General features: G+C 30.5%; 3 protein-coding genes across 3 annotated transcripts; all 3 read right to left on the bottom strand.

Annotated features, from left to right (window-relative positions):
* Positions 1–2,755: 2,755 nt before the first annotated feature.
* LOC142330575 (acyl-CoA-binding domain-containing protein 6-like) lies at positions 2,756–4,229 on the bottom strand. Its single transcript, XM_075375956.1, has one exon. It carries the CDS (start codon positions 4,227–4,229, stop codon positions 3,444–3,446), a length of 786 nt encoding a protein of 261 aa, XP_075232071.1. The 3' UTR covers positions 2,756–3,443.
* Positions 4,230–4,384: 155 nt separating this feature from the next.
* Positions 4,385–4,647, bottom strand: LOC142330578 (SRA stem-loop-interacting RNA-binding protein, mitochondrial-like). The gene has a single exon (XM_075375958.1). It carries the CDS (start codon positions 4,645–4,647, stop codon positions 4,390–4,392), a length of 258 nt encoding a protein of 85 aa, XP_075232073.1. The 3' UTR covers positions 4,385–4,389.
* Positions 4,648–4,709: 62 nt separating this feature from the next.
* Positions 4,710–24,035, bottom strand: LOC142330577 (histone-arginine methyltransferase METTL23). The gene is made up of 2 exons (XM_075375957.1): positions 23,874–24,035; positions 4,710–5,294 (listed from the first exon to the last, which is right to left on the bottom strand). The coding sequence occupies exons 1-2, from the start codon at positions 23,976–23,978 to the stop codon at positions 4,710–4,712; spliced, it is 690 nt and encodes a 229-aa protein (XP_075232072.1). The 5' UTR covers positions 23,979–24,035.
* Positions 24,036–24,916: the final 881 nt, after the last annotated feature.

Genomic DNA, 24,916 nt, shown 5'->3' with positions numbered 1-24,916 from the left:
ATAATACAGAATTTTGTTTAAATAACTTCTACTCAAAAAGTCGGCTAACATAAATATCCATCAAATTATACTATATAAAGATATATATTTGATAAAATTGTGAATGAATGCTGTAACAGTAAAAAAAATAATCCAGTGTTCTAATAACACTTGTGGAACAAAAACAAATTTTTTTGTCTCTGCAAGAAAAATTTGATTCTAGTAATATTTTTTCCCTTGATTTCAAATATGATATCGGTTTTTCCCAATCACACATGGTTTCCGAAAACAGGCATTTATAATTTCAAACACTTTAATACTTTCGGCACTTATAAACTACACAATATTCTAACATCTGACTCGCCTAGAAAGTAAGAAATGAACATTTTCTGCTATATTTTGCCTGTGAAGCATCCCTCTTGATACAACAATAATCAGCCCAGCCAGCATATTAGGATTCCATTAGCCTTAATACCTCTTTTCCATAGTTGAAATCTGATGAAAGAGTTTCCAGTGATCATCCTCACTGTGCCACGAAAAATCTAGGTGGGAGTGCAGTAAGTGTACCCTTTGGTCGTTGACATTATCACAGTAATTCTCCACCTTTCAATTTCCCAAAAAACTCTGATTAACATTTTTAAATGCTTGCCAAGCTGTTTTCTCCAGTGGATTCAATAGTTCTAATTAGAACTATTAGTGGACACAAATATTCCTTCTTTAATTTTTGCATCACTAATTTTAGGAAACTTCTGCTTTAAGTACATGAAACCAGGAGTATCATCCATGGCCTTGACAAAATTCTTCATTAATCCTAGTTTGATATGCAACTGAGGTAGATACCTCAGCTGCATATCAAGTTGTGTAATCCTATTTTTAGGATTACACAACAGGTCATATTTCACATTTTTCTGTTCAGGAATGAGTGATTCACATTTAAGCCTTTCTTTTCTAATGAAATGGTTTTTTTCACTCTACTATCCCAATCACACAAAAAACAACAGTACTTTGTTTAACCAAGCTGCAGGCCAAGAATAAGTGCAATTGCCTTAAATCACCACAAATATTCCATTCAAACAGTGCATATTGAAGCTTTTCCAACATAAATTTAAAGTTTTCACATGTTTCTTTAATAGTAGCAGAATGAGCCAGATACTGATGGGAACTTTTGCCATTATGCAGAAGCACAGCTTTAGAGGAATCAATGAACAAGCGCCATTCTGTTGAGTAATGTTCATTACAAAGAGTCTCCATAAGATAAGAAATGCCATTACAAAACACTAAGCCATTTTCTTAAAAAAAGTCTAAGTTAAAATGACAATTACGATAAGTACATATCTTTGTATTCTTTTGAAGAAGATTGCATGCTTGGAAGAAGCATTTCAGACTGTTTTATTGGATAACTTTAAATCACGTATGCGATTATTAAGATTTTCTTAAGTCAGTAAATGAGCCTCAGATGACGTGCTTTGTTCAAAAGTTGTATCACCAGAATCTGTTTCTTTCTGTTCATTACTTCTATCAGACACTGAACTCTCCGTCCTAATGTCACATGTTCTGGAGGCTTTGGTATCGGCAGTTCATCTCAGTGTGGAACTGTTCTCATTGCAGATTGCAAGTTAGAGTACACCACTGTATGTTTTGATTTTTACATAATCCCTTTAATGTTTGTTAAGCAGAAATAATAGTCAGAAGAGAGATCTTTGGTTTCCCTCCAAATCATAGGGATAGCAAATGGCATGTGCCATTTCTCCATGCAGTGAGAAGCCTAGAACACGATAAACAGATATGAGAGGTTCCGGCCTTTGTTTGGTTCCTGACTGTACACCCAAAATAAAGCTCATATCACTTTTTTACTAATGGAATAAGATTTTGCATTTGAACTTGAGCATCACTTCACCAAATACGTAAAAAAGATTGTTATAACAAACTTTAGGTGTTTTGTAAATAACGACTAGTTAAAAGAAGTAAAATTGTAATTATATAATACACAACAATTCAGACACACAAAGCACTCACAATGACATGTTTACTGGTTCATTACTTTCTCAAAACTGGCATTGTTCTGATGAATGTGTGCTACACTAGATCATATTGGTACGTGTCTATAAACACATCTGAACCTGCACAACAGTAGCAACACTACCCTTTGAATTTTCTCATTTGGTTGCATCATATTTACAATGCTCTAGGAGCTTTTACTTGACAATAGACAAATGAACAAAAACATTTTAAAATATTAAAAAAAAATAAATTAACAAAACTGTGGGTTATGGTGAAATTCTGAATACATATTTAAAAGCAGGATAACAAACCTGCATTATGTACACCTTGTAATTGGAAAGATAATATCTTTCACAAACACTGTGCAGCATCTTAAATTAAAGAACGGGTTCCCTGATCACTGAATTAAAAGAAGCAGTCTGTTTCCTGGGCAGCAAGAAACCCTGATACGAGCTAAGTTTTTATATTAAAAACATAGTCTACATAGAAAAGATTCATGATCTAAACATATGACATGATCGATCATACCTCCTTGAAGATATCCAGTATTACTTAAGATGTTTGCCAAGCAAAAAAGTGTGCTCAGATCGACGAGTACAGAAGAATTCAATAACTTTTAAGTTTTTTAAAAATATATTTCAATATGCATTTAGTTATAAAACAAAGAACATCTTTTTCAAACGTCCAGTATTTAAAATACAGAAGATTCTTTTAATTAATTTAAATTGCTGATCAGATTATCTTATCAACAGGAAGTAAATAACCTGAACGCTAATTCTTTTATCAAAGTTTTATTTACCTCAATAAAAATAATTTTATTCCCTATATTAGAAACAATATATAAACTAAAAACAAAAACCAAAATCATACATATACAATTAAAAATAATTATTACAGCAATCAAGATAAAACTATGTAGTCGCTTGATGGTTAATAAACATTTAAACTAGTGTAAATTTAACACATAGTAAATGTAAATAACACATATCTCCATTTATATTTACATCTATTATAAATTAATTTTCTCATACTTCAGTAATAGTTACAGTATATATTTTATAACACTCACAATTTTAAATCATTCACATGGATGATTTGAATAATCAAATTCAATGGTTTTCATTGACCATAACTAATCAGCATATTTAAATGAATGGTAACAAATAACGATAAATATATTAATACACATAAACATGATGTTTGGAGAGGGCTGAATACAAACACAGGTCGGATGCTATACGCTATGTAACGGCAAAATAATTACGGAGAAATGTGTTATTTAATTAAGATAATCTTGTAAATTTCTGAGCACATTGTTGCTCCATAATATAAAAAGCTGTGGTATAAAATTTTTTTTAACACTACTTACAAGTATCTGATCGCATACGATAATACATACATTAAACATAATTTTATTGTAACGATTATAACAGTAAATTTTTTACTGGAAAAAATATAAATGATTACGGCAACATATTTTCAATGTCGCTATCGGCAGCTATATTTTTTGGTAACAGGCCATCATTATCTTCAACCGATGTATCAGCACCGGCATCGATAAGAAATCTCAATACATCTTGATGACCACATGATGCTGCATAGTGAACTGCAGTCTGCCCGTCGGCATCTCGCATTTCGATATCGGCATTCATATCGCAAACGAGAAATCTTATTATATCTAAATTACCTCTATCAGCAGCCCAATGTATTAAACCCATACCTTCAGAGTCTTTAGTACTAACATCTCTTCCTCTGATGCACTGTCTGACTCTATCTAAATTACCTTCTTTGACCCAATCGTAAACAGTCTTATCTTCATCATCGACACGTACATCACCGTTCGTCATGGAACTCACAGAGATCCAACTTTTTCTTATGGCTTTAGAATAACCGACCGTTTTACTCACTTCTAAATCAAATCGTTGCAACGTTCTAATGTAAGCATCCATAGCGTCAGTTTTACTCATGGTTCCCAGTTTATTCCAAGCATCCCACTTCTGTTTTGCCTCTATTGCATACCAACTCGGCCGGGGTGTTGAACAAGGTCCCACGGTTGCTTGTTTAAATAAGGCGTAGAATTCTAACATCTGTGATGGTGTTAATAACCTAACAATTTTTTTAACATGCTCACAAGCAGCATTAAAAGATTCTGTCAATTCATCTTCTTCTATTCCAAATTCATCATCTTCCGCTACTTCATCTTCCCTATTTTCTAATTCGGCTTGATCGACTAATTCTGCTTCGGCCATTTTCTTTGAGCTATACAAAACCTATGAAAATGATCTGTAAAGAAATCCCAAAATATAAAACAAACTAATTAAGTACTACAAAAATAAACCTAATTAACAAACTATACAAATATTTTATTTAAAAATACCGATATTGAGCTTTTCATTTACATTTAATTTGTTAATTAGCAGGCTGAATTTGTAGTACGTTGCCTTCGAGGATATGTTTCTGTTGATTTAAAGCTGAATTAAAACCGGCAGGATTACCGAACGTAACAAATCCGTAGCCACGAGATAAACCGGTGTTACGATCAAATATTACAAAAGCATTAACTACGTGACCAAATTCAGAAAAATATTGACGCAACTCGTTAGTACCTACAGTCCACGGAAGACCACCAACAAATACTTTCCTAAGTGACCTAGCAACTGATGCCATAATTAGTAAACTGGATAAATAGTTTTCTTTACCTTCTCAAACAAAAAAGGAAAATTAACGATTTAGGATCTTGTTATCTCTAAAAGATGAATCGTATGGTCTTGCATCAACTCGTTAATATCAATACCAGAATCTGACCCAAGACTATTTAACGGTATATGTTCGCAACGCAAATTCCACTTATGCAACAGATGTTCTATGGACCAATCTGCACTCCTTTCCTGGTACGAAGATAAAAAACGTGCATGCGGATTGTTTTCTAAAAGAAAAGCAACTGTAACTATAATATCCTCAAAAACTGACGGTTCATAGAAACAATCAGAACCGATAATGAGATCAATCGGACCTAAATTAAATGTATTTGCCAAAAATAAACCCCACGTCAAACCGATAACTCTAACTTGATTTGAGTGAAGTCCATTAACTTCACAACATCGTTTCACGTGCTGTAAGCTTTTCGGAAGAGTTGCACTTTCAGTCAATGTTACTGAAGCTCCACACTTAGCGGCAAGGATTCCGGGTAAAGCTGTACCTGCTCCTAACTCAATGATATGTTTACCAGGTAATTCAAATCGATGTTCCCATAAGAACCAAGCCAATACAGGAGCTGACGGCCAGGTGTAAGAACTGTAACTTGCTTGCAACTGCTACTCGACGCAGGGCATGAAACAAAAGAAAAAACGTAAAATAATGTTAAAAATATATAATAAATTTAAGTAAACCAAATTAATCATCTATAATATGTTAACTGATTTTACAAAACAAAAAAAAAAAGAAGTTTGTTTATTCACATAATATTCAAAATTAAAGCAAGATTTCATGAAATGCACTCAAGTGTTCCTGAGGTTGAAAAAGGTTTCACGTTGTTTCTCGCATCAAGAAATATCATAGCGTCAATTCAAAATCAAATCCACCATCAGTCAACTCTTTAAAAAAACTTCACACATATGACTTCCATTGTTTTTGGTTTATGGAGACTTCATCTTAGCCAGGTATTTCATGGAGCAAATAAAAATTATTGTTTTTAGTCAACATTTTAAAAACGACTAAATAATGCAAACTTAGCATGGAATCTGACAAAATGTACAGTACTGTTATACATTATGTAACAAAGAACTCATTTTATATGACATTTTTCATAAGCAATGTCGTATAATTTGTACTATAACAATCCATTTCCTGAAGTAATATTTTGTCCAAATCGTTTACAAATTCTGAAATAGTTAAATTTTGGCGTATAGGTTGTATTTTCTGTGTAAATATAAAAGTTTTATATACCTAAGGAGAGAGTGCTTTCAAAATTACTATTTTTACCAGGTTAGTGTCAAATCTGAAGGAAAAATTCAAATAGGCATAAAAATTCCTTTATAAAATTAAAATGGATATAAACTTACATAAAAATGTAGATTTTTCCATAACCATACATAAAATGCTTTAGTGTAAAAATTGGGATTAAACAGGAATTGGAATTCTAAAATTAAGATTCCATTGAAAAAAAAAAGAATAAAATAAATAAAATTTTTTTAGAAGTTAATTAAATTCATAATATAAATTTAAGGAACTAGCAGAGAGCCTTCATTTAAGTGTAATACACAGACCTTAAGCTTGCTAGTTGTTTCATTGCACATCTTTGTAATGAGACTAATTGCTTTCTAACAGATGGCACTACCAGCAATTTTAATGGAAATTCTTTCTTCACAGACCTTTATCCATCCATTGTTTACTGAAATCGTACAATTTTGTACAACTTAATAGTGTAATTAAAAAACTATATGTCAGAGAAAAACAGGTTTGAAATACATACAGTGAAAAAAAAATGCTCCCATACTGATACCAACCGATACACAATTTAAAAAAAAAATATTTTCACAAATAAACTGTTCATAAATGTATGTACATAAACTAATTTTTACATGATCTTTTCAGGTACTGGTGATTAAGATTGCACTGTAAAAAAAGAAACCCAGGATAGATTCACATGTAACTTTAAATAATTCCTATACAGATTTCCTTCAAATAAATTGAAAAACTCATAAATTTTCATTCAGTTATTTTTGAACGACAAACAAAAGAATAAGGTATAATATGATATAAAATCAAGCTTATTTCTTTCAGATTTAATACTGCAGTAACATTTTTGTATTAAATGAATACATTTTTTTTCTTCAGTGAAATCAAATTCATTTTACGAAGATTTCTGTTTCTAAATATTATTTAATATCTTCATATCATAAAATATAGAGTCTACAATAGTAATTTTAAATGCAAATGTGTGGAACATGAAATTCTTTTTTTCACGAGTAAGAAAAATATTTTTCACAAGATTAATAATAGTTACGGAAAGGTTTCTTTGCAATCTCCAGGTAGATGGCTTTAGGATCACATAAATCTGGTAATATTAATCAAATCTGAGAACACTTGAATGTTTTGAAAGATTGCATTATCACCGGGAATTTTAAGAAAGGTTATGACACAATTATTTCTAATGTAGGCCTATCATAATTTATAAATAAATAATAAATTTCATTTGTTCAAAAGTTAATGCGACTTGAAAATGAATAGAAAAAAGGAAGAAATTTTACACAAGCTGCTAAAAACATTTGTGGCCATGTGTAAGACAAGGCTGGGTCAAGCATTTTTGATCATGTAATTTTTATGTCACAGATGCACTTTGCTCTGGTTGGTCAATGACTGAAAAAGTCTCAAAAATCATAGAAAATCTAAGCAAGACCGGCACATTAGCGTTTGCGATATCATTAACAAACTAAACATCAACCACAAAGCAATTTTAAACCGTTTGAAGAGAAGGTTGCATACCAAAAAAAAAAAAAATTGAATTTTGAGTACCACATGATTTAACAATGAAAAATCTAACGGAATTGAATTTCCATCAGTGAATCATTGTTAAATTTCAACAAAATTAAACTGTTTTTGAAATGCCTCATTACATATGATGAAAAATGGATTGTGAACAACAATCATTTCAGAAAAGATTGTGGCTGAATCAAGGTGAAGCTCCCAAAATGGTACCAAAGCCAAGCCTGACAACAAAAAATGCGATGCCTGTGTGTAGTGTGATCGGAAAGAACTGTTAATTGTAACTGTTACAATCTGCTCAAACAATTGAATTCAGATTATCAGGTAATCAAGTAATATGACCAGAACTGATAGATAGGAAATGAGTCATCTTCCACGACGACTACAGCAGACCCCCACACATCTTTGATCTGACAAAAATAGAGAAAAGTTGGCTGTGAGGTTTTAATGCATATACTGTGTGCTGTCCTGACCTTTACATAGTCACACTAAACCTATTTTGGTCTCTACAGAACTCTCTTAATGGTATAAAAGTTGGCTTCTGTGTAAATCCCTCATCACAGTTTTTCATCCAGAAATCACAAAGTTCTATAAAGACAAGATATGATTTTACTTGGAAAATAGCAAAAAGTGGTTGATCAAAACAGCACATATTTGATTTAATAAAAATTTGATATATAAAAAACGTTTTTACTTTTGCTTTAAATATTAAAAATGTTTTCCCCCACCCTTTTATTAATGCCAATAAAGTAAAAAAATATAAAAATAAAAAATGATCGAAGCGTAATGGAATCTTAAAATTCTAAATTCTCTATGCTTAGCAATCCACATATTATTTTTATAATTAGCCTCCAAGGAGTAATATTTTTGGCACATTACAAATAACACATTCCAGAAAACAATTCTGAATATAACACAGTAACAACTTACAGCACACTGATATTAGTTAAGGAAGTCTAAGTACTGCCACTGCAAAAATTAAACTGATTAATTAATTAGCAAAATATTTTGTAAATTCATTCAAAGAAAAAAATTTTGTTCTATTCAGCTTATCATGGATAATGATAAATTTCGCAATTTTCCAAATTCTTATGAAATTGTCCTTTCAAATAAGATCTTTAATGTGATTTTGCAAAGCACTGAAACTACCACCAGTTTCTGTTGAATGAGAATTGGTGCCCTTAGTTTTGTCCTATTTAAACTGTTTGATTTTACACAAGTTTGCCTGATTAATACAAAACAAGTTTTGGCCAGTTTTAAATGTCAGAAAATAAAAATATTACAGTAAGCTGTTCTTCCATTGTACACATTTCAACAGAGCCAACATTTTGAAATAAACAAAAGAGGTTATACAGGGGAGGGGGGAAATAATGCTGGATTTAAAAATTTAATCACACAGAATTTATTTGAAAATCAACAATATTTTTACATCCTCATAGCACGTGTTATCCAATTAGTGGAATATGTCAGAAATATCAAAAACAGGTCTGGCTTGATTTCTGCAGTCACTTGATGAATCTCCCCCTTTAGCTCAGGAACTGTTTGTGGATAGCTTTCATAAAGTTTCAACTTCAAAAATCCATAAACATAATCGCATGGCCATGTTTGGTCGGCATGGTTTGAAATTATGTGGCCTGGAAATATCTTGCGTAACAACTTGGGTATTTCTCTCATAGTGTCGCATGTTGCATAGTATTTTTGAAATCACAAATTATTGCCGCAAAATCTAAACGTGGCCAAAAAAAGTTCAGTCAGCATATTACGGTATCATTCACCATTAACTGTAGCTACATTTCCGATCTCATCCTCAAAAAGGTACGGGCCAATAACTCCATCAGATCAAATCCACACCAGATGTGACTTTCAGTAGATGTATCCAAACCTCATCAACAGCTCAAAGATTCTCTGTTCCCCCAATTCTACAATTTTATATGTTGACATATCCATGATGTGCTTCCTTATTAAAGAATAACATTTTTGTGACCTTTGTAAATACTGTATTTTCTAAGAATTTTTAATAATGTGCAACAGTGAATAAGAGTTTTGAAATAACAGCTGTTTTATCAGAACCTGAGAGATAATCTAAATAATAACTCTCAATGTAACAATAAAAATACTCTAAAATTATCATTGAAATATACAAGAAAGCTGTCCATCCAGATTTCTGGATTGGATTCCATTGTAGTAATTTCAAATTTTTAATTTTTATTCAGTTACTATAAAAAAAAACAAATCTATCATTAGAACTAAGCTGTAATTCTGCAAATGAAGAGAATCTACTACAAACATCAGAAGCCAGAAAACATTAGGCTTTTCTGTTCTGTTCATCCAAAAAAAAAGGAAGTAAAAGGTAAAAAATATATGGAAATGAATACAAAGTAATGCTGTGTCAAATGCTACAAAAAATAAAAATAAAACTTGAAAACTGTTCAAAATGTATGTAAACAATATAAAAATTCATATATTTAACCTATAACTACCAGTGATCCTTATTTCTGAACTGACAGGTTGTTTACTGGATTTTCCATGTACTATTTTTAAATGTTTATCTTTTAAGAAACATCATACACCTTGTCTCATGAAACCATGCAGCAAATCAAAAGAGTACGATCAATCTAATTTAATTTAGTTCAATTCATATGAGAAAAAACACTTCTTTAGTTGTAACATAAATGTGAAATAAAAATAACTTTTACTACAAAAATTACACTATTCAAAAACCCAATTTCACTTTCTATATGCGTTATTATTAATCGTTTACCTTTTCCAACCAAGGTTTTTACCCCAAACCTTTCATAAAAGCTTTTTTTGCACTCTTATTTCTTTATCCGCACGTACCGTTACATGTCCTACATTAACTCAAGTTTCAACTAGATAATAACTGCCTTGCACTCTTCACAAAATTGCTTAATTTCACTTAACTATTCCCTATGCCATGAAATAATATCTTCATGCTCAATAAATAAACAATTATTATTTCTGGACATTACCAAAAATTCATTGATTTTAAAACAAGATGCAATGAACTTCTAGAAAAATTTGGCAGTTCAGAATCTGCATGCAAGGCATTTAATACTTTGTTCAAGTTAGGAAGCTTGTTATTGAAACAAAACTATCTTTTTTCTGATAATGGTTTTAATAAAATAGTCCAACTTTTCAATTGTTTACACACTTTTGAGTCTTTTTCGGGCTAACATGTTTACAATCAATTTTGTGTTTCTCTATTAAATTGAAAATTCTTCTTTAGCTAATGCCTTTTTGCACTTCCTTTCAGGGCAATGTCTCTGAAAAGTTATGTATATGTTGCCGATTACTTTTTTCACAGCTGCTGAAGTGTTTTCCCGGTTAATGTTTCACAACACAATCGCTCATTGTTAAAACCCTAACGCCACAAAAACACAGGGTAAATTAAAATTAATGAAAACAATACTGGATAAAACTGTATCATTCCATACAGGTAAGACAATAACATAAGACTGAAACACTTTCTTTCACTGAACTGAATAATTACAAATGATGTTATTATTAAACATCAATAACAAAGACTACAACAATTTTAATTGCTCAACATTGGTGTGCCACGATGCCAAGACACGCGACAGCTTACAACACACTATTAAATGCATAAAGCAATAATTCGACTTGCAAGTGGGAGTGACAGAATGACTCAGCCTAAACTGCAGAGATATTATTCGTACATTTTGAATTCATATTTATATCAGCTGCACGGTTTCATGTGACAATGCTTAAACATCAATTTGTTTGGAAAGACGTGTAGAAAATTTGTGCAATAGTGGTAAAATATTACTGCCCTTACAGAATTTTATTTACAATAAGGAAAGCTTATGGTTACAAAAAAAGTATTTTTATAATTTTTCCAGTAGTTGTTTCTAAAACATTACACAAGCATTTTGATCATTTACTATTAATTATCCCCCACCATAAAAACTTCTCCAGCATAAGCTATATTGCTTAGAAAAATAAAATGTTTCATTTATATTTCTTTATAACTATTTTTGGTATAAAAATTTAAAAGACCTACTACTTTGTTCAATACCTAAGATGAGTAAATTATACTAACAAATTTATTCAAAACCTTAATTATATTCACAATAAGTATTTAATATTATTGAAAATATTAATAATATAATTCTCAAACTCACAATTTACACCAAAACAAATACTGTACAATTTTTGTAACAGTTCAGTATCTTACTATAAACTAAGAGCTATGATTAAGTCATGAAATGAGCTTAGCTACAGAAAAAAAAAAAAAAAAAATTGAAACTATCATAAACGTACATGTTACGTTGATGTGCAAATGTATTTAAATTCACGGTTACAAGGGTTTAGATAGCCATATTCAATCACTTTAAAATTTATATATGAATGGTCCTTCAAATTAAAATTCTGTGATAGTGGTCAATCTCATGTGTTTATATTTACAATTACCTTGTCTTGTTTTTCTTCTTTACATAAATATATAAAAGATTTAATAATAATAAAGTCACCAGCTGATAATTTTCATTTTAATATGTTTTTATTACTTCAATTTTTCAGAAGATATAAATAACTTGTTATTTATATAACTTCATATTTATATAATTACAATATATATTACATTTATATTAATTATACATATTTATACAATTGCTTTTTTAACAATGTAATATGAATCAGTGCCACCAGAGTTATTAAGCATTTCACCATCTTTTTTGGTTCTCTGGACCATGGATAATTTAATTTTTTTTTACTTTCATATACAAAAAGGAATTAATATTAAATTTATCATTATCATAAAGAATCCATGGACATACAGATTTACATTGCAATGATAAGTGATTTGGAACAATGGATATCTTTGCATCATTAAAGTAACATTATTTCATTTTATTCTATATTCAATTTTTTTATTGTTCAGCATTAAAAAAAAATTAGGGTTCAAATACAAAGATAGAAGAACGATTGCTAACATTTACAGAAACCAAACAGCAACAGTAATAATTGAAGAACTAAGAAAGAAGCTGTAATAAGAAAGGGAGTCTGACAAGGATGTTCCCTATCTCCGTTACTTTTTAATCTTTACATAGAACTAGCGATTAATGATGTTAAAGAAATTTAAATCCGGAGTAACAGTACAAGGTGAAAAGATAAAGACGCTACGATTTGCTGATATAGTAATTCTAGCTGCTAATAAAAAATATTTAGAAGGAACTACGAATGGCATGGATGAACTACTGTTTGTGAAACGTTCACCACTAGACCATCCCGGTGGATTTTCAAGAATTTATCTATTATCAATGAGAATTACCCAACTGCCTTAGATTTGCTAAAAACAAGATACATATGAATTGTTATATACAAATTTATCGCAATCCAATCTTTAACATCAAAATTGGATCGTAACACTTTAAGATTATGGAAGGAGAAATTATCAAATCAAAAGTTCCCTACGTTCAAAGACTTCATAGAATTTCTTAACACAAGAAGACAACTTCTTAAGAATATTAATGAAGATACATAAAATAAGCAAATAGAAAGGAAACAATGTAAAAGTAAAGTGCTACAATAATTCAACCAAGACCTTCACCAAGCATTCTACCTTCAGTACAAATAAGCAATATAAAATACATAATATTAGTTATTATTCTAAGTTTAATTATAATACAATGTTCATTATGTAATTAAAATCATTATTTATATCAATGTATAGAATTTTTAAACTCAAAAAATGTTTTACAATCATTAATGGAATAATAATTGCTGTCTTAATGTAAAGTTTGTGCAAAGAGACATAATACACTTATCATATGAGCAAATTTAATGATTCTAAATTAGTAAATCTGAAATTAATAGATATTTCTCTTTTAAGAATCATTCAAATCAAAACCAATTCATGGTAATACACATTCTTGTAGAATATTATTGGACTCTGATAGTCAAGCGAGTTTCTGCACTTACACTTTTGCTTGAAAGCTCACAAAGAATGATCTTCCTGTTGTGGAAATAAACAATTCGTTATTACAATCAGAATATAATGTAAAAACAACATTGCATTCCAGATATAAGAATTTTACTTTCAGCAGATTCCAATTTTAATGTACCAAATACCACTGATATCCTGATAGGAGCCAATACTACTCGAGTTTTATCCTGCCAGGTAAATTTATTTGAAACTATAGACATCCCATTACTCAACAAACTAAGTTAGGGTATATAATTAGCAGTTGCCTTCCTGTTACTGTTAAAGGCAATAAGACTGTAGCATCCTTACTTGCTTGCAATAATGATAATCTCTCAAATGTGCTTGAGCACATTTAGTTAATAAAGGTTAATTAATAAAGCACATTCAGTTAATAAAGTTTCTAAGTGTGAAGAACATTTCCAGTTGAACACTATTTGAAACGATCAGGGTAGATTTATTGTAACGTTACCATGCAAATCTGATATTTGATTAGGCAATTCCTTTGTTAGTGCTACGAACAGACTTCTATCCTTGAAAGGAAATTTATTAACAATCCTAAACTTAAAAATGAAAATGAACACGCTTTACCATTTGCATGTAATGCTGTTTGACAGGATGTTTACGTCTATGATCTTATTACATGTTCAGCTAATCTAAAGGAAACTATTCAATTAAAAAATACTTCCACGTTACTAAAAGGTCTGTTCAAGAAATACGTAGACTGTTTGAATAGCTCGGGTCCAGTTTGTTCCAGTAAAATCCAATTGACGTCACCATGTTCGTACAGATCAGCCGATTATAATGCAGTATTTTGATTGCAAATATCATTATTGGTTGCTTAGCAACGCAGTTGTTTGTGAGGTGTGTTTTTTGTTTGGTAGATTTTAGAATGAGCGACATGAACGAGCAAAGAGTTGCTGTGAAATTTTGTGTTAAACTCTGAAAATCTGCGAGTGAAACTTTTGATATACTCAAGACAGCTTATGGCGACGTTGCTATGAAGAATGCGACATGTTTTAAGTGGCATGGACGTTTTAAAGATGGTCGTCAGTCGATTGAAGATGATAAGCATCCTGGACGTTCTCCACATCAACTGACGACTCACATGTAGACAAAATCAACACCCTGGTTCGGGTAAATCGACGTCTGACCATCAGAGAGCTTGCTAAAGAGTGTGGGATAACTGTTGGATCATGTTACGAGATTTTTACTGAAAAATTGAAGATGCACCACCACTGGATTTTTCATCATGACAAGCTCCAGCCCTTTCAGCCCTCAGAACTCGTGAGTTTTTGGCCAAACACTCAATCACACTGTTCTTTTCCACTCACCCTACTCACCTGATCTTGCTCCTTGTTCCCCAAACTCAAAAGGAAGAAGATTTGAGAAGATTCCCGAGATTGAAGCAAATGCGACAAAGGAACTGAAGAACATCACAAAAGAAGCGTTCCAGGACTGTTTCCAAAAGTGGAAACACCGTTGGGATAAGTGTGTGCATCAGGGAGGAGAGTACTATGAAGGGGACCCAGACAAGTAACTTCTAAATAAAGTACATTTTGTTTTATGACCTTAGTCTACGTATTTTCTGAACAGACCTCATATGTTATTGTTTTCAATTGCATAAATGGTTTTTGAATCATTTATTTCCTCCCCTGATCACGATTCTTCCATTCCTGTAAGTGAACAGAGTTTACGTACTTTGGGATTTCAATGGAATAATTCCACAGATACAAATCAATCATTCTAATAGCTCTAATTATTACAATGAGAAACATTTTAGCTATTATATACCAAGCATATTCGATCTTTTGGGTCTCATTGGTACTATTCTATTTTATTATAAAATAAAAATTAATCGCTTAGGTTACTGGCAATTACTTCAAAAATTCATTCATTCAATTTAGAAACAATGGTCCAAGGATTATCTCAATTACTTACAACAACGCAATAAGTGACAATTTCAATCTCGTAATCTATCAGTAGTAGACTTTGTACTAATGTAACCCATGTACTAATGCACCCATGTAGTGGAAACATGAAGTAATTACACAAAGTTAACAGAGTTCTGATAATTAAAATGGTTGATATAAATAGTTCCAATAATCAGGGACATAGACCTGTACGTAAATTATGTTTATTACCATTATCCAATGACTGAATGTAGTCACATATTTATTTATCACAATTTCATTTATTCATACATTATTTTGTGTTTTCAAATGTAATTTTGTTTAATATTTTATTAGCTTTCATTATTGCAAATCATTTTTTCATTATATATTACAAAAATCATTCTGATTTTTGGCATTCAGTATGGTTAATCTCATGTGTTTACATTTACAATTACCATGCAGTCTTGTCTTTCTTCTTGGTTTTTTTTCTTTATATAAATATATAAAAGATATCACCAAGTTGAATGTTTTCATTTTATGTTTTTATTACTTCAATCACTTATTTTCAAAAATGTAATATGAAATATATACTATGGAACTGTGCACTTCACAGTTCCATTGGGGGTGGTGTTTGGCTGTTGTGTGCAAGTGCACATAGGAAGCTGCACAAGAGGCTGTGAGGGAGAGAGCACTATCATTCCTACAGTGCTGACCTTGGTGTGCTAGTGGAAGGTAGTTTTTTTTTTACTTCACATGTGTCGTGCTTAAAAACAATGTACCATATTCTTGAATGTGGTAAAGTGTAGAATTAGATTATCCTTCTTCAAGCTCTGCTATTTAATTTTTTTTCCGTCTCTTTTATTTTACAGAAAACTTTAACCAAAGCCATGCATCCATGAGAAATAAGTTCTGAGAGTGTAAGTGAACTTCAACAGCTAAGAGGTCGTTCAATACCTGATGTTCTTATATCTTAGACTGGCATAAGCTACCAGAAATATATTTGTAGCTTTAATTCTGAATGGATACAAAGGAAAAGTTGGCTTTGCTGCTGTGAAGTAAAAAATGCAGTTTTGCTTCCAGTGTTTGTTATTTGGAGGTGATGTAATGTGCACAAAAGATGGTTTTAGAAATATAAACAAAATGAAAGAAAAATTTAAAAGCATGAGAAGTGAAAGAAGGTTGTTGATAATGTAGTTTCTGTCACTTTTAGGAATTGCTAAGTATTAAGGTGACACTTAGTGATGCATACAGACTTTCAATCAATGAGCATAATTATAAAGGTTAAAAAGAACAGTGAAATTTTGTCCAAAATAATAGATTGCCTTTTCTTTTGTGAAAACTTTGAAACTCCCTTATGAGGACATGATGAAAGACAATTCAGTAAATCCAGGGGTATTTAGAGAATTAGTAAATTTTGCATCTAAATTAGATTCAGATTTGAAGAATCACTTAGAAACCAGATCATTCAGAATGAGATACTTGACTGCCCGCTATAAATATACCATGAGGAGATACTCAAATATACAATTTCGGAACACACTCAAATGGTCCTTGTTCTACGGTATGTATTGAATGGAGTCATATTTGAGCATTTTTGGGGATTCTTTATTCCAGAAAATCAAAACATATTTTAAAACAACTGGACATAATCCCTCAAGAAAACAGATAAAAACTGATAGCTCAGACATTTGATGGTGCAAATGTCATGAAAGGCAAAAAACAGGCAACTAAAAATAAAAACAGTTTATAGTAATGCACATTACATTAACTGTTACGCACATGAACTTAATTTAATAATGAGAAGTGCAGCAAGTATAACACAAAACGCAAGAATATACTTTTCGCACAAATTATAATGGATTTCATTTTTAAACGAATAGATCAAGCTTGAACTGTAACAATAGGTTAAAGTAAGTAAAAAATGTTTGATTTTGTTTTTTTAGGAATTTTTCATGTTTCTGAATAAATTTTCTTTTTATACATGCGTTTCCTTTTACACAATTTTAAAACAAAGGCTAAAAATTCTCTGGAGTCTGCACCCCCACTAATTTTAGCTATGAGCCGCCACTACTTATACATCTAAATTGTTAGATGTATCCCCCCAGATACAGATAAGTCAGTATAGGTGTTTATAACTGCATAACTGCTTATACGTGCATATATAATTGTAAATACTGACATTTTATAATTAATCATGCTGAAAATTTTGATTCAATATGTAAACATACACACTGTTAAAAGATTGTAGTGGTCTATCAAATCTCAATAAAAACATAAAAATGACACAGCAAATGTCATGTTGGACAGCTATTTATGTAAATTTCTACGATGCCATCATCTTCCTACTGACATCAACCTATTTGAAACAAATTTTATGTGATATTAGCAATTACTGGTCAATATAATAGCTAGGTTTATTAATCATTAATAAATATTACAATAGTAAAAGCCATTTATTATAATGTTGGCCATTATTATAATGGCCAGTTAGTCATTTTTAAGGCACTTTTAATATAAACTGTATAATAAATGCCTATAGTAAATGACTGTTTAACCCTAGAATCGAAAAGTGTAGTCTGGCAGGGAGGCTATGCCCCCTGTAAAAATAACTTTGGAAAGGGCGAGATTTATTACTCTACCACCCCCCTGGTAGCTTCCTTTCAAAACATTCCATCAGTACTAGCCTTGACATGAAAGCAACTATACGAGTTTTTTGTTGGTGAGTTTCCTGTAGTCTCACAGATGAAATGTGATTTACTTTGGTATTTTCTATCTGCACATAAGGGTTGAAAATATATATTTTTAAACCGGTAGTGGTAGTATAAACTGTAAATAAATGTATATAATATTTTTTTTCTTAATTTATAATATAAACATTTGTTCCATATCATTTTGAAATATATTATGTTGCATTTTTTGTTATAAAGTACGAATGAGTGATTTACTAAATAACAGTTTTGAAATTCAGGTTGGTTTTGAAAGTCCGTAGAGGTTGTTTATCTGATAATGACAATATTCTAAGTGAAAACAATAATGAAAGTGATGCTGATGATGTAGGTTTACATGAAACTAATTCAGAAGGTGATAGTGATGCTGACCCAAATTTTATTAAAAATTACGAAACCATCGATGACCAATCTGTTCAACATCTCCATCAAGTAAATATTCTTTTTCCTTTTAATGGAAAAAAATGGTAATCAAAGGGTAAAGTAAATGTGTGAACTGTAACAGCTGCCAAGGAACATCATTCACTTCACCCAGATACCGATCAACAAAGCAGTATTAATAAAAAAAAAACACCCTTACAAACATTATTATTTATAACAAATTCAATGTTAGAAAAAATCACAAAATTCACTAATGAAACAATTTTAATAAAATCTGCTGCGTATAAAACAAAGGATGTCACTATAAAAATAACTACTATAATCAAAATAAAAGCAATTATTGGGTTATAAGTTCTTTTATAGCAGCTAACAAAGACAATCAACTAAACAGTGATTTTGATTCAAAAGATACAAGTGAAGAAAAGGAGAATGATAAATTCACCCAAATAGGGGAAATATGGGATGAATTTATTATTTTATGTAAAAGTAATTATATACCTGCAATGCACTTAACGGTTTATGAACAATTGCTTGGCTTTAGAGCTCATTGTCCATTTAAAATGTATTTGCTGTAAAAACCAAACAAATATCGTATAAGATATTCACGCTCTGTGATGTTAAAACAAAATACCTTATCGATGCCATACCTTATATTGTAAAAGGTATGTACACTGAAAACCTACCTGCTGCTATGGATTTTGTCAAAGAACAAACACAACCTGTACATACTAAAAATAGAAATATTACTTATGATTAACCGGTTCACATCCACCCCCTTAGCAACCAAAATGCTAGCAACATATAAATTAATTACTGTTGGCACACAGAAAAAGAATAAACCTGAAATCCCAATTGAAATGTTGAAACGTAAGAGACTGGGAATGTTAATGTTTTGTTATGATGGAACAAAAACAATGGTTTCTTATCCGCCAAAGAAAATTATTTTATTATAAACTCATGAAAAGGGGGTGATTAATGGCAGTGAAAAACCTGACATTGTTGAATTTTACAGTACCGTTGATACATTTAACAAGATGTCAGGTGCAATATCTCTGATGTCAGGTGTTTCAGTTAATTCCTATTAATATATATAACTACTGAGAAATAACAAACGGAAGAAAACCCAAATCAAGAAGAGATTTCACTGAAGAAATCAACATGGATCTGACAGGCCAATTCATCCAGGAGAGACAAACTCTACCATATTTATTAAGAACATTAAAATGTTACACTGATGAAATTGCTGGAAATAGCAACGTTAATGTACAACAAATTCCAGGATCATCAAGAAAAATCTATGCTTACTTTTTCCTTCAAAAAAAATGAAGGATGACTCGTTTTGTACTCACAAAAGCATATCTGTATGGAACACGGAGTAATGCAATATGTTAACTGTACCAAACAGTAAAATTACCATAAAAAAATAAAATGTAATTAGAACATGTTTTAAGTTTACAGATGACTACTATTATATAATAGTCATTGTTTTTTTAAATATTCTTAATTTATTGACTTTTATATCCATTATCCACAAAGCAGTCTGAGACTAAGTGTTGTGATTATTGAAGTTTATATAGCATCGTGGGTACTTGCGTATTAACACCACCGCAGCAGAATTTGCGCTAATGTGACAATAAAAAGCAATTTACATAGAATAAAAATTTACATAGTGATACAAATAACAAATGAATACAATGAAAATCGAAAAAAAATCTTATATTTAAAGATATAAACATGAAAATATAATCTAACAAAACTTAACCAACTTAACATTACTCTTGATTAGTCAAGGTTAGCAAGCGACGCGAGCGTAGGTTAAGTTTGGTTAGATTATAAGCTGTAGCTGCGGTGGCGTTAATACGTAAGTACCGCATTGTGATTTTAGAGTTAAATCTCAGGTAACTTCCAGCTGGTAAAGACAACCTGCAAAATTATAACATTATAAATTATCAACTCGTAAAAGAAAGAAGACATCTAAGTACCAAAATTGAGATAATCATAAGTGAATTAACGATAGAAATCTATTTTGTTTTTCTAATAGCAGCCAGTTCTTGGGTTAAACACTATTAAAATATATTAATTAAAATTAAATGCACTAAAAGGTGAAAATAATTTTAAGACTATCTCAGAATGGATTTGACAAGCTTTGATGGTGATATGTAAGATTCATAGTAAAAATCATAGGTTCAAATTAAAAATTTGATGTTTTTGCTCATTTTTTCTTATGCGTGATGAATGACCTAAAGAGTGGGGAGTTCATGTGAAAGTGCAAATCTTGCTCCACCCTCTTTAGGGCATTCATCATGCATATGAAAAAATTGACAAAAATATCAAATTTTTAATTTGTAGCTATAATTTTTACATAATCTTACAGATCACCATCAAAACTTATCAAATCCATTCTGAGATACCGTCCTAAAATTATTTTTTTACATTTTAGTGCGTTTAATGTTAAGAGTAGCGTTTTAAAATTTCTTTTTACTTTCTACTTTTTAGTGCATTTAATTGTTGTTTTAAAAAAAAAAATTTATATATTTTTTTATTATCTACTTTTTAATCTTAATAAGTTTATACTTTACAGCTGTGCTAGTGCACAGATTTGAGCAATCTTTCAAAGTTTTCATGCTTCCAATTTTCAATATCGCAGACAAGAATATAGGCAGCTTTAAAAGTTCATCTATCGTAAAATATTATTGTATATACTCTAATACACTTCAAACATTAGGTCTGTAGTCGCACATATTAAAATCTCTCAAGCATTCATATACTGAACCAGTCAGTACTGTTATTTAATACACCAAAAAACTGGATTTCAAAACTCCAGCCATAATTTAACATAAGTTGCGAGCAATTTTTTTTTTTCACTGCATGTGGTTGCGAGTTAAAGTTCTGTTGCAGCAAAGTTACTTTTTTGATGTTTTTTTTTTGCAATTTTCACGTGATTTTGATCTTAGTTTGTATTCTACGCAGCGAAAATGTGCATTTCTCACTTACGATCAAAGTGGAGTAATAACCTTTTATTTACTAACTCATACGTATCATGAATCATCAGACATAAATATTTTATGTAATGGTTATATGAAATTTGAATTTTTGCCTGAGTCGTAGAAAAAATACTTTCGTTCAATTTAATCCATTGAAACAATATCACAAATATTTATAATTCTTCCACTAAGAAAATATGCATGTACTCGAGGTTGCATAAGTTCACAGGGCATTTTTTCCATGGGGCATTGTTGCTAAAATGTGTTGTCATCAGAAGCAAACCTGTGTGCAAAATTTCAGAGTGAATAGATAAACCGAAGCGCTTCAAAATTCGACTGAAGGGTTCTGTACCATGAATCTCACATACATAGGCCAAGAGCAACTTAGTACAAGAGTGGTAAAAAAATGCCCGAATGGTAACTCAAGACACTTTAGATACATACACAAGTATGTGACAATAGCAAAATGATTTATGATTAACACCATGGTAAAAGTTTCGGTACTTACGTATTAACGCCACCACAGCTACAGCTTTATTTAAAAACTAAGTAGTCATCTGATTTCGGTGGAAAATGGGCCGATATAGTTTTACATAGATTCAAAACAGTCTCTTCATTCATTTTAATAAATGGCTATTTATATTATAAATATAATTTAACCAAACTTAACCTACGCTCGCTAACCTTGACTAATTAACAGGAGTATTTTGATTATTTAAATAATTGCAATAATTACTGAATTTATTAAATAAATACTCAAAAAATTACGTTGTTAATTAGTCAAGGTTAGCGAGCGAAGCGAGCGTAGGTTAAGTTTGGTTAAATTATATTTATAAAATAAATACAAATAACCATTTATTATAATTAATAAAGAGACTGTTCATTTTCCACCGAAATCCGATTGACTACTTTGTTTTTAAATAAAGCTGTAGCTGCGGTGGCGCTATGTAAGTACCAAAGTTTCAAATATAGAGAATCTTGCAGGAAGTGTTAGTTTGACATAGTTAAATCCTTGATATTTTAAATCATGCTGTATTCTTTATTTCATGAAATCTCAAAATAAATGTGTGTATGGATGTTACTTTATATTTCTGTCAAGTGTGGAGATATGTTTGCAGCACAATTAGTAGTTTGAACTGAATAACAAGGTATGATGTTTATTAATATTTAAATATATGAAAATACACACCTTAAATAAATCCATTTAAATACTTCTAATATCACTTATAAAAATGGATATACTGGTGTACCTTGGTGATTGGGATTCAATTAACCACACATCTCAGGAATGGTCGGTCTGAGTCTATAAAAGACTAAACATATTTACATACTATCCTCATCTCATTGGATTGTTGGGGGAGTTGCTTACTGTTCATTAGTTGAATGATCTCTGATTATGATCTCCCTTGATCCATCCAGACAAATGCTGGGGCAATTCCTTTTTAATTTCTGATGTAGCATATCTACCAACCACCTCTGATGTGATTAATAAAACGTATTATTATGTACCAATCTGATTAAAGGATTTATTATAAATTACTACTCTAGCAGTCCTTACGGAAAAAGGCTTTAAAAAGATTCTTACTTTTAAAAACAAAAATAATTTATTTTAATTAATTGCTTCATTTCATATATAAGCTGTAATTATGAAAATTACAAATAAGAGTTAAGACAAAGGCAAGATGTTAGGTTAGAACAAAAATAAAATAAAATTATCTTCTAAGTTTAAGAAAATTCGTACCGTAGAAAAATTTCCCAACTTCTCCACAAACTATTATAGTATAAAACCACAAACTATTATAGTATATTCTCCAGAAACTACTATAGTATAAAACCAAGCTTTACACACATACTTAAAAAAAATATGTACAAGATAAACTTTAACAGTATTACATAATAACTGTTATATTTCTAAAAAGAAAAATTTAATAAAATAAAAAACTTATAAATAAATCGAATCAAATTAATCAAATAAATAAATCAAAAACGGTATCGAGCTTTCATTAAAAGCATGGTTTTCGGATACATCACTATCAAATACTTAAAACGAAAATACCGAACTTATGGCATCAGTTGCAACACCAGACATTCAACTTCAATCTAAAAATACATTGGATGAAATTTTTCATGCAAAATAAACGACATCTAAATCAGAAATTAACGAAATTATATAAATAACCAAGTTTACTATATTGGGTCAGACCTTTAAACAACACCTCAAGTAAAAGATCACATTGAAAAAAATTTTAAAAATGAAATTACAAATCGTTAAATCTTAAACCCTGATACAACTAAAATTTATATGGTAATATAAGAGACAAATTTCATAAATTATTTGAATCAATACAACATATTGCTATTAAAACTAAAGGTTACCGGAATTACGCAAACTTAAAATCCATTTAACACCAATAATACTGATAAAATAAGCAATAAAATCACTTTTTGATAACTGATTTACCTCCGGTATTAGAATCTCGAGCGAATCAATGTCGTTGGAACCGCTCGTGCTTATTCTAGAAGTAAAGACAAACTTTTTCACTTGCTCAGTAACGCCATCGGACATTAGAAGGCACTCTTCCCATAGGAAGATATGTTTTCCACATATTGCCAAAATTAATAGATATTTTGTTACTAGAAAGAAGAGGGGTCTGTTTATTTAATAAAAATGATTTCTAAAAATATGTTGATCATAAAAAAAAGTGTTATTGGAGGATTTAACTTAACTTTAAGGTAGAACGTAAATTGTGAAAATCTATGTACGATAGAATTATGAAATTCTGGTGGCATTGACAAACAAATAATCAAAGACCCGCCATACTTACGAAAATGCCCATAATAATAATAACGATCGATTTGTATGTGGTAATACATTCTACTTCAATTTATTTGCACTTGAATGATACAGTTTTTTCCACTCCATATCGATTTGATTTATAAATAAATAAATAAAACATTTATATATTTCACATGTTATACTTGTCATGTAAAAGGCAAGGTTTAAGACCTCTATTATAAAATGCTAATGGATAACATCAAAGTTTTCTTTATGCACTCTTCAATTATCATATTAAATAAAAATACAAGCACCACTTATGTTACTGCTGCAAAAACAGTAATATTTAATCTCATAATATTATGTTAGATAAGAAAGTACATAATCAAGCCTCATTATTCAATTAATTTTTATTTGTTATCCTATATGTGGTCATTCAAAATGACATCTGAGCTGGTGTGTGCGTGTTCTCAATGAAATGGCCATTGAAAATATAGTTCATTGAAACAATTATACACTTTAGGTGTATGTGTATATTTACTGGAGAGGAAAGTAAAATTGTTTAGGTTAATGAAAGTTTATTAAATAAGTATTAAATAGACCATTTAAAGTATTGTCAAGTTTTGCTCTGGCAAGTGTGAGAGAATTGCAAAATTCTCATGTCTGAGTATCTTGTAATCCAGGAGTCAGATGGATGGTAAATTATAATATTAAAGAAATAAAACTGC

Source organism: Lycorma delicatula, chromosome 9, assembly GCF_047948215.1.
Source record: "Lycorma delicatula isolate Av1 chromosome 9, ASM4794821v1, whole genome shotgun sequence".
NCBI lineage: Eukaryota > Metazoa > Arthropoda > Insecta > Hemiptera > Fulgoridae > Lycorma > Lycorma delicatula.
This window is presented reverse-complemented; position numbering and strand designations above follow the sequence as displayed.

Excerpts from the sequence above, each read along its gene's own strand:
- LOC142330575 (XM_075375956.1), bottom strand. The coding sequence starts at position 4,229 with ATGGCCGAAGCAGAATTAGTCGATCAAGCCGAATTAGAAAATAGGGAA.
- LOC142330578 (XM_075375958.1), bottom strand. The coding sequence starts at position 4,647 with ATGGCATCAGTTGCTAGGTCACTTAGGAAAGTATTTGTTGGTGGTCTT.
- LOC142330577 (XM_075375957.1), bottom strand. The coding sequence starts at position 23,978 with ATGTCCGATGGCGTTACTGAGCAAGTGAAAAAGTTTGTCTTTACTTCT. Across the intron at positions 5,295-23,873 it reads TCGAGATTCTAATACCGGAG|CAGTTGCAAGCAAGTTACAG; the intron begins GTAAATCAGTTA and ends TGCGTCGAGTAG.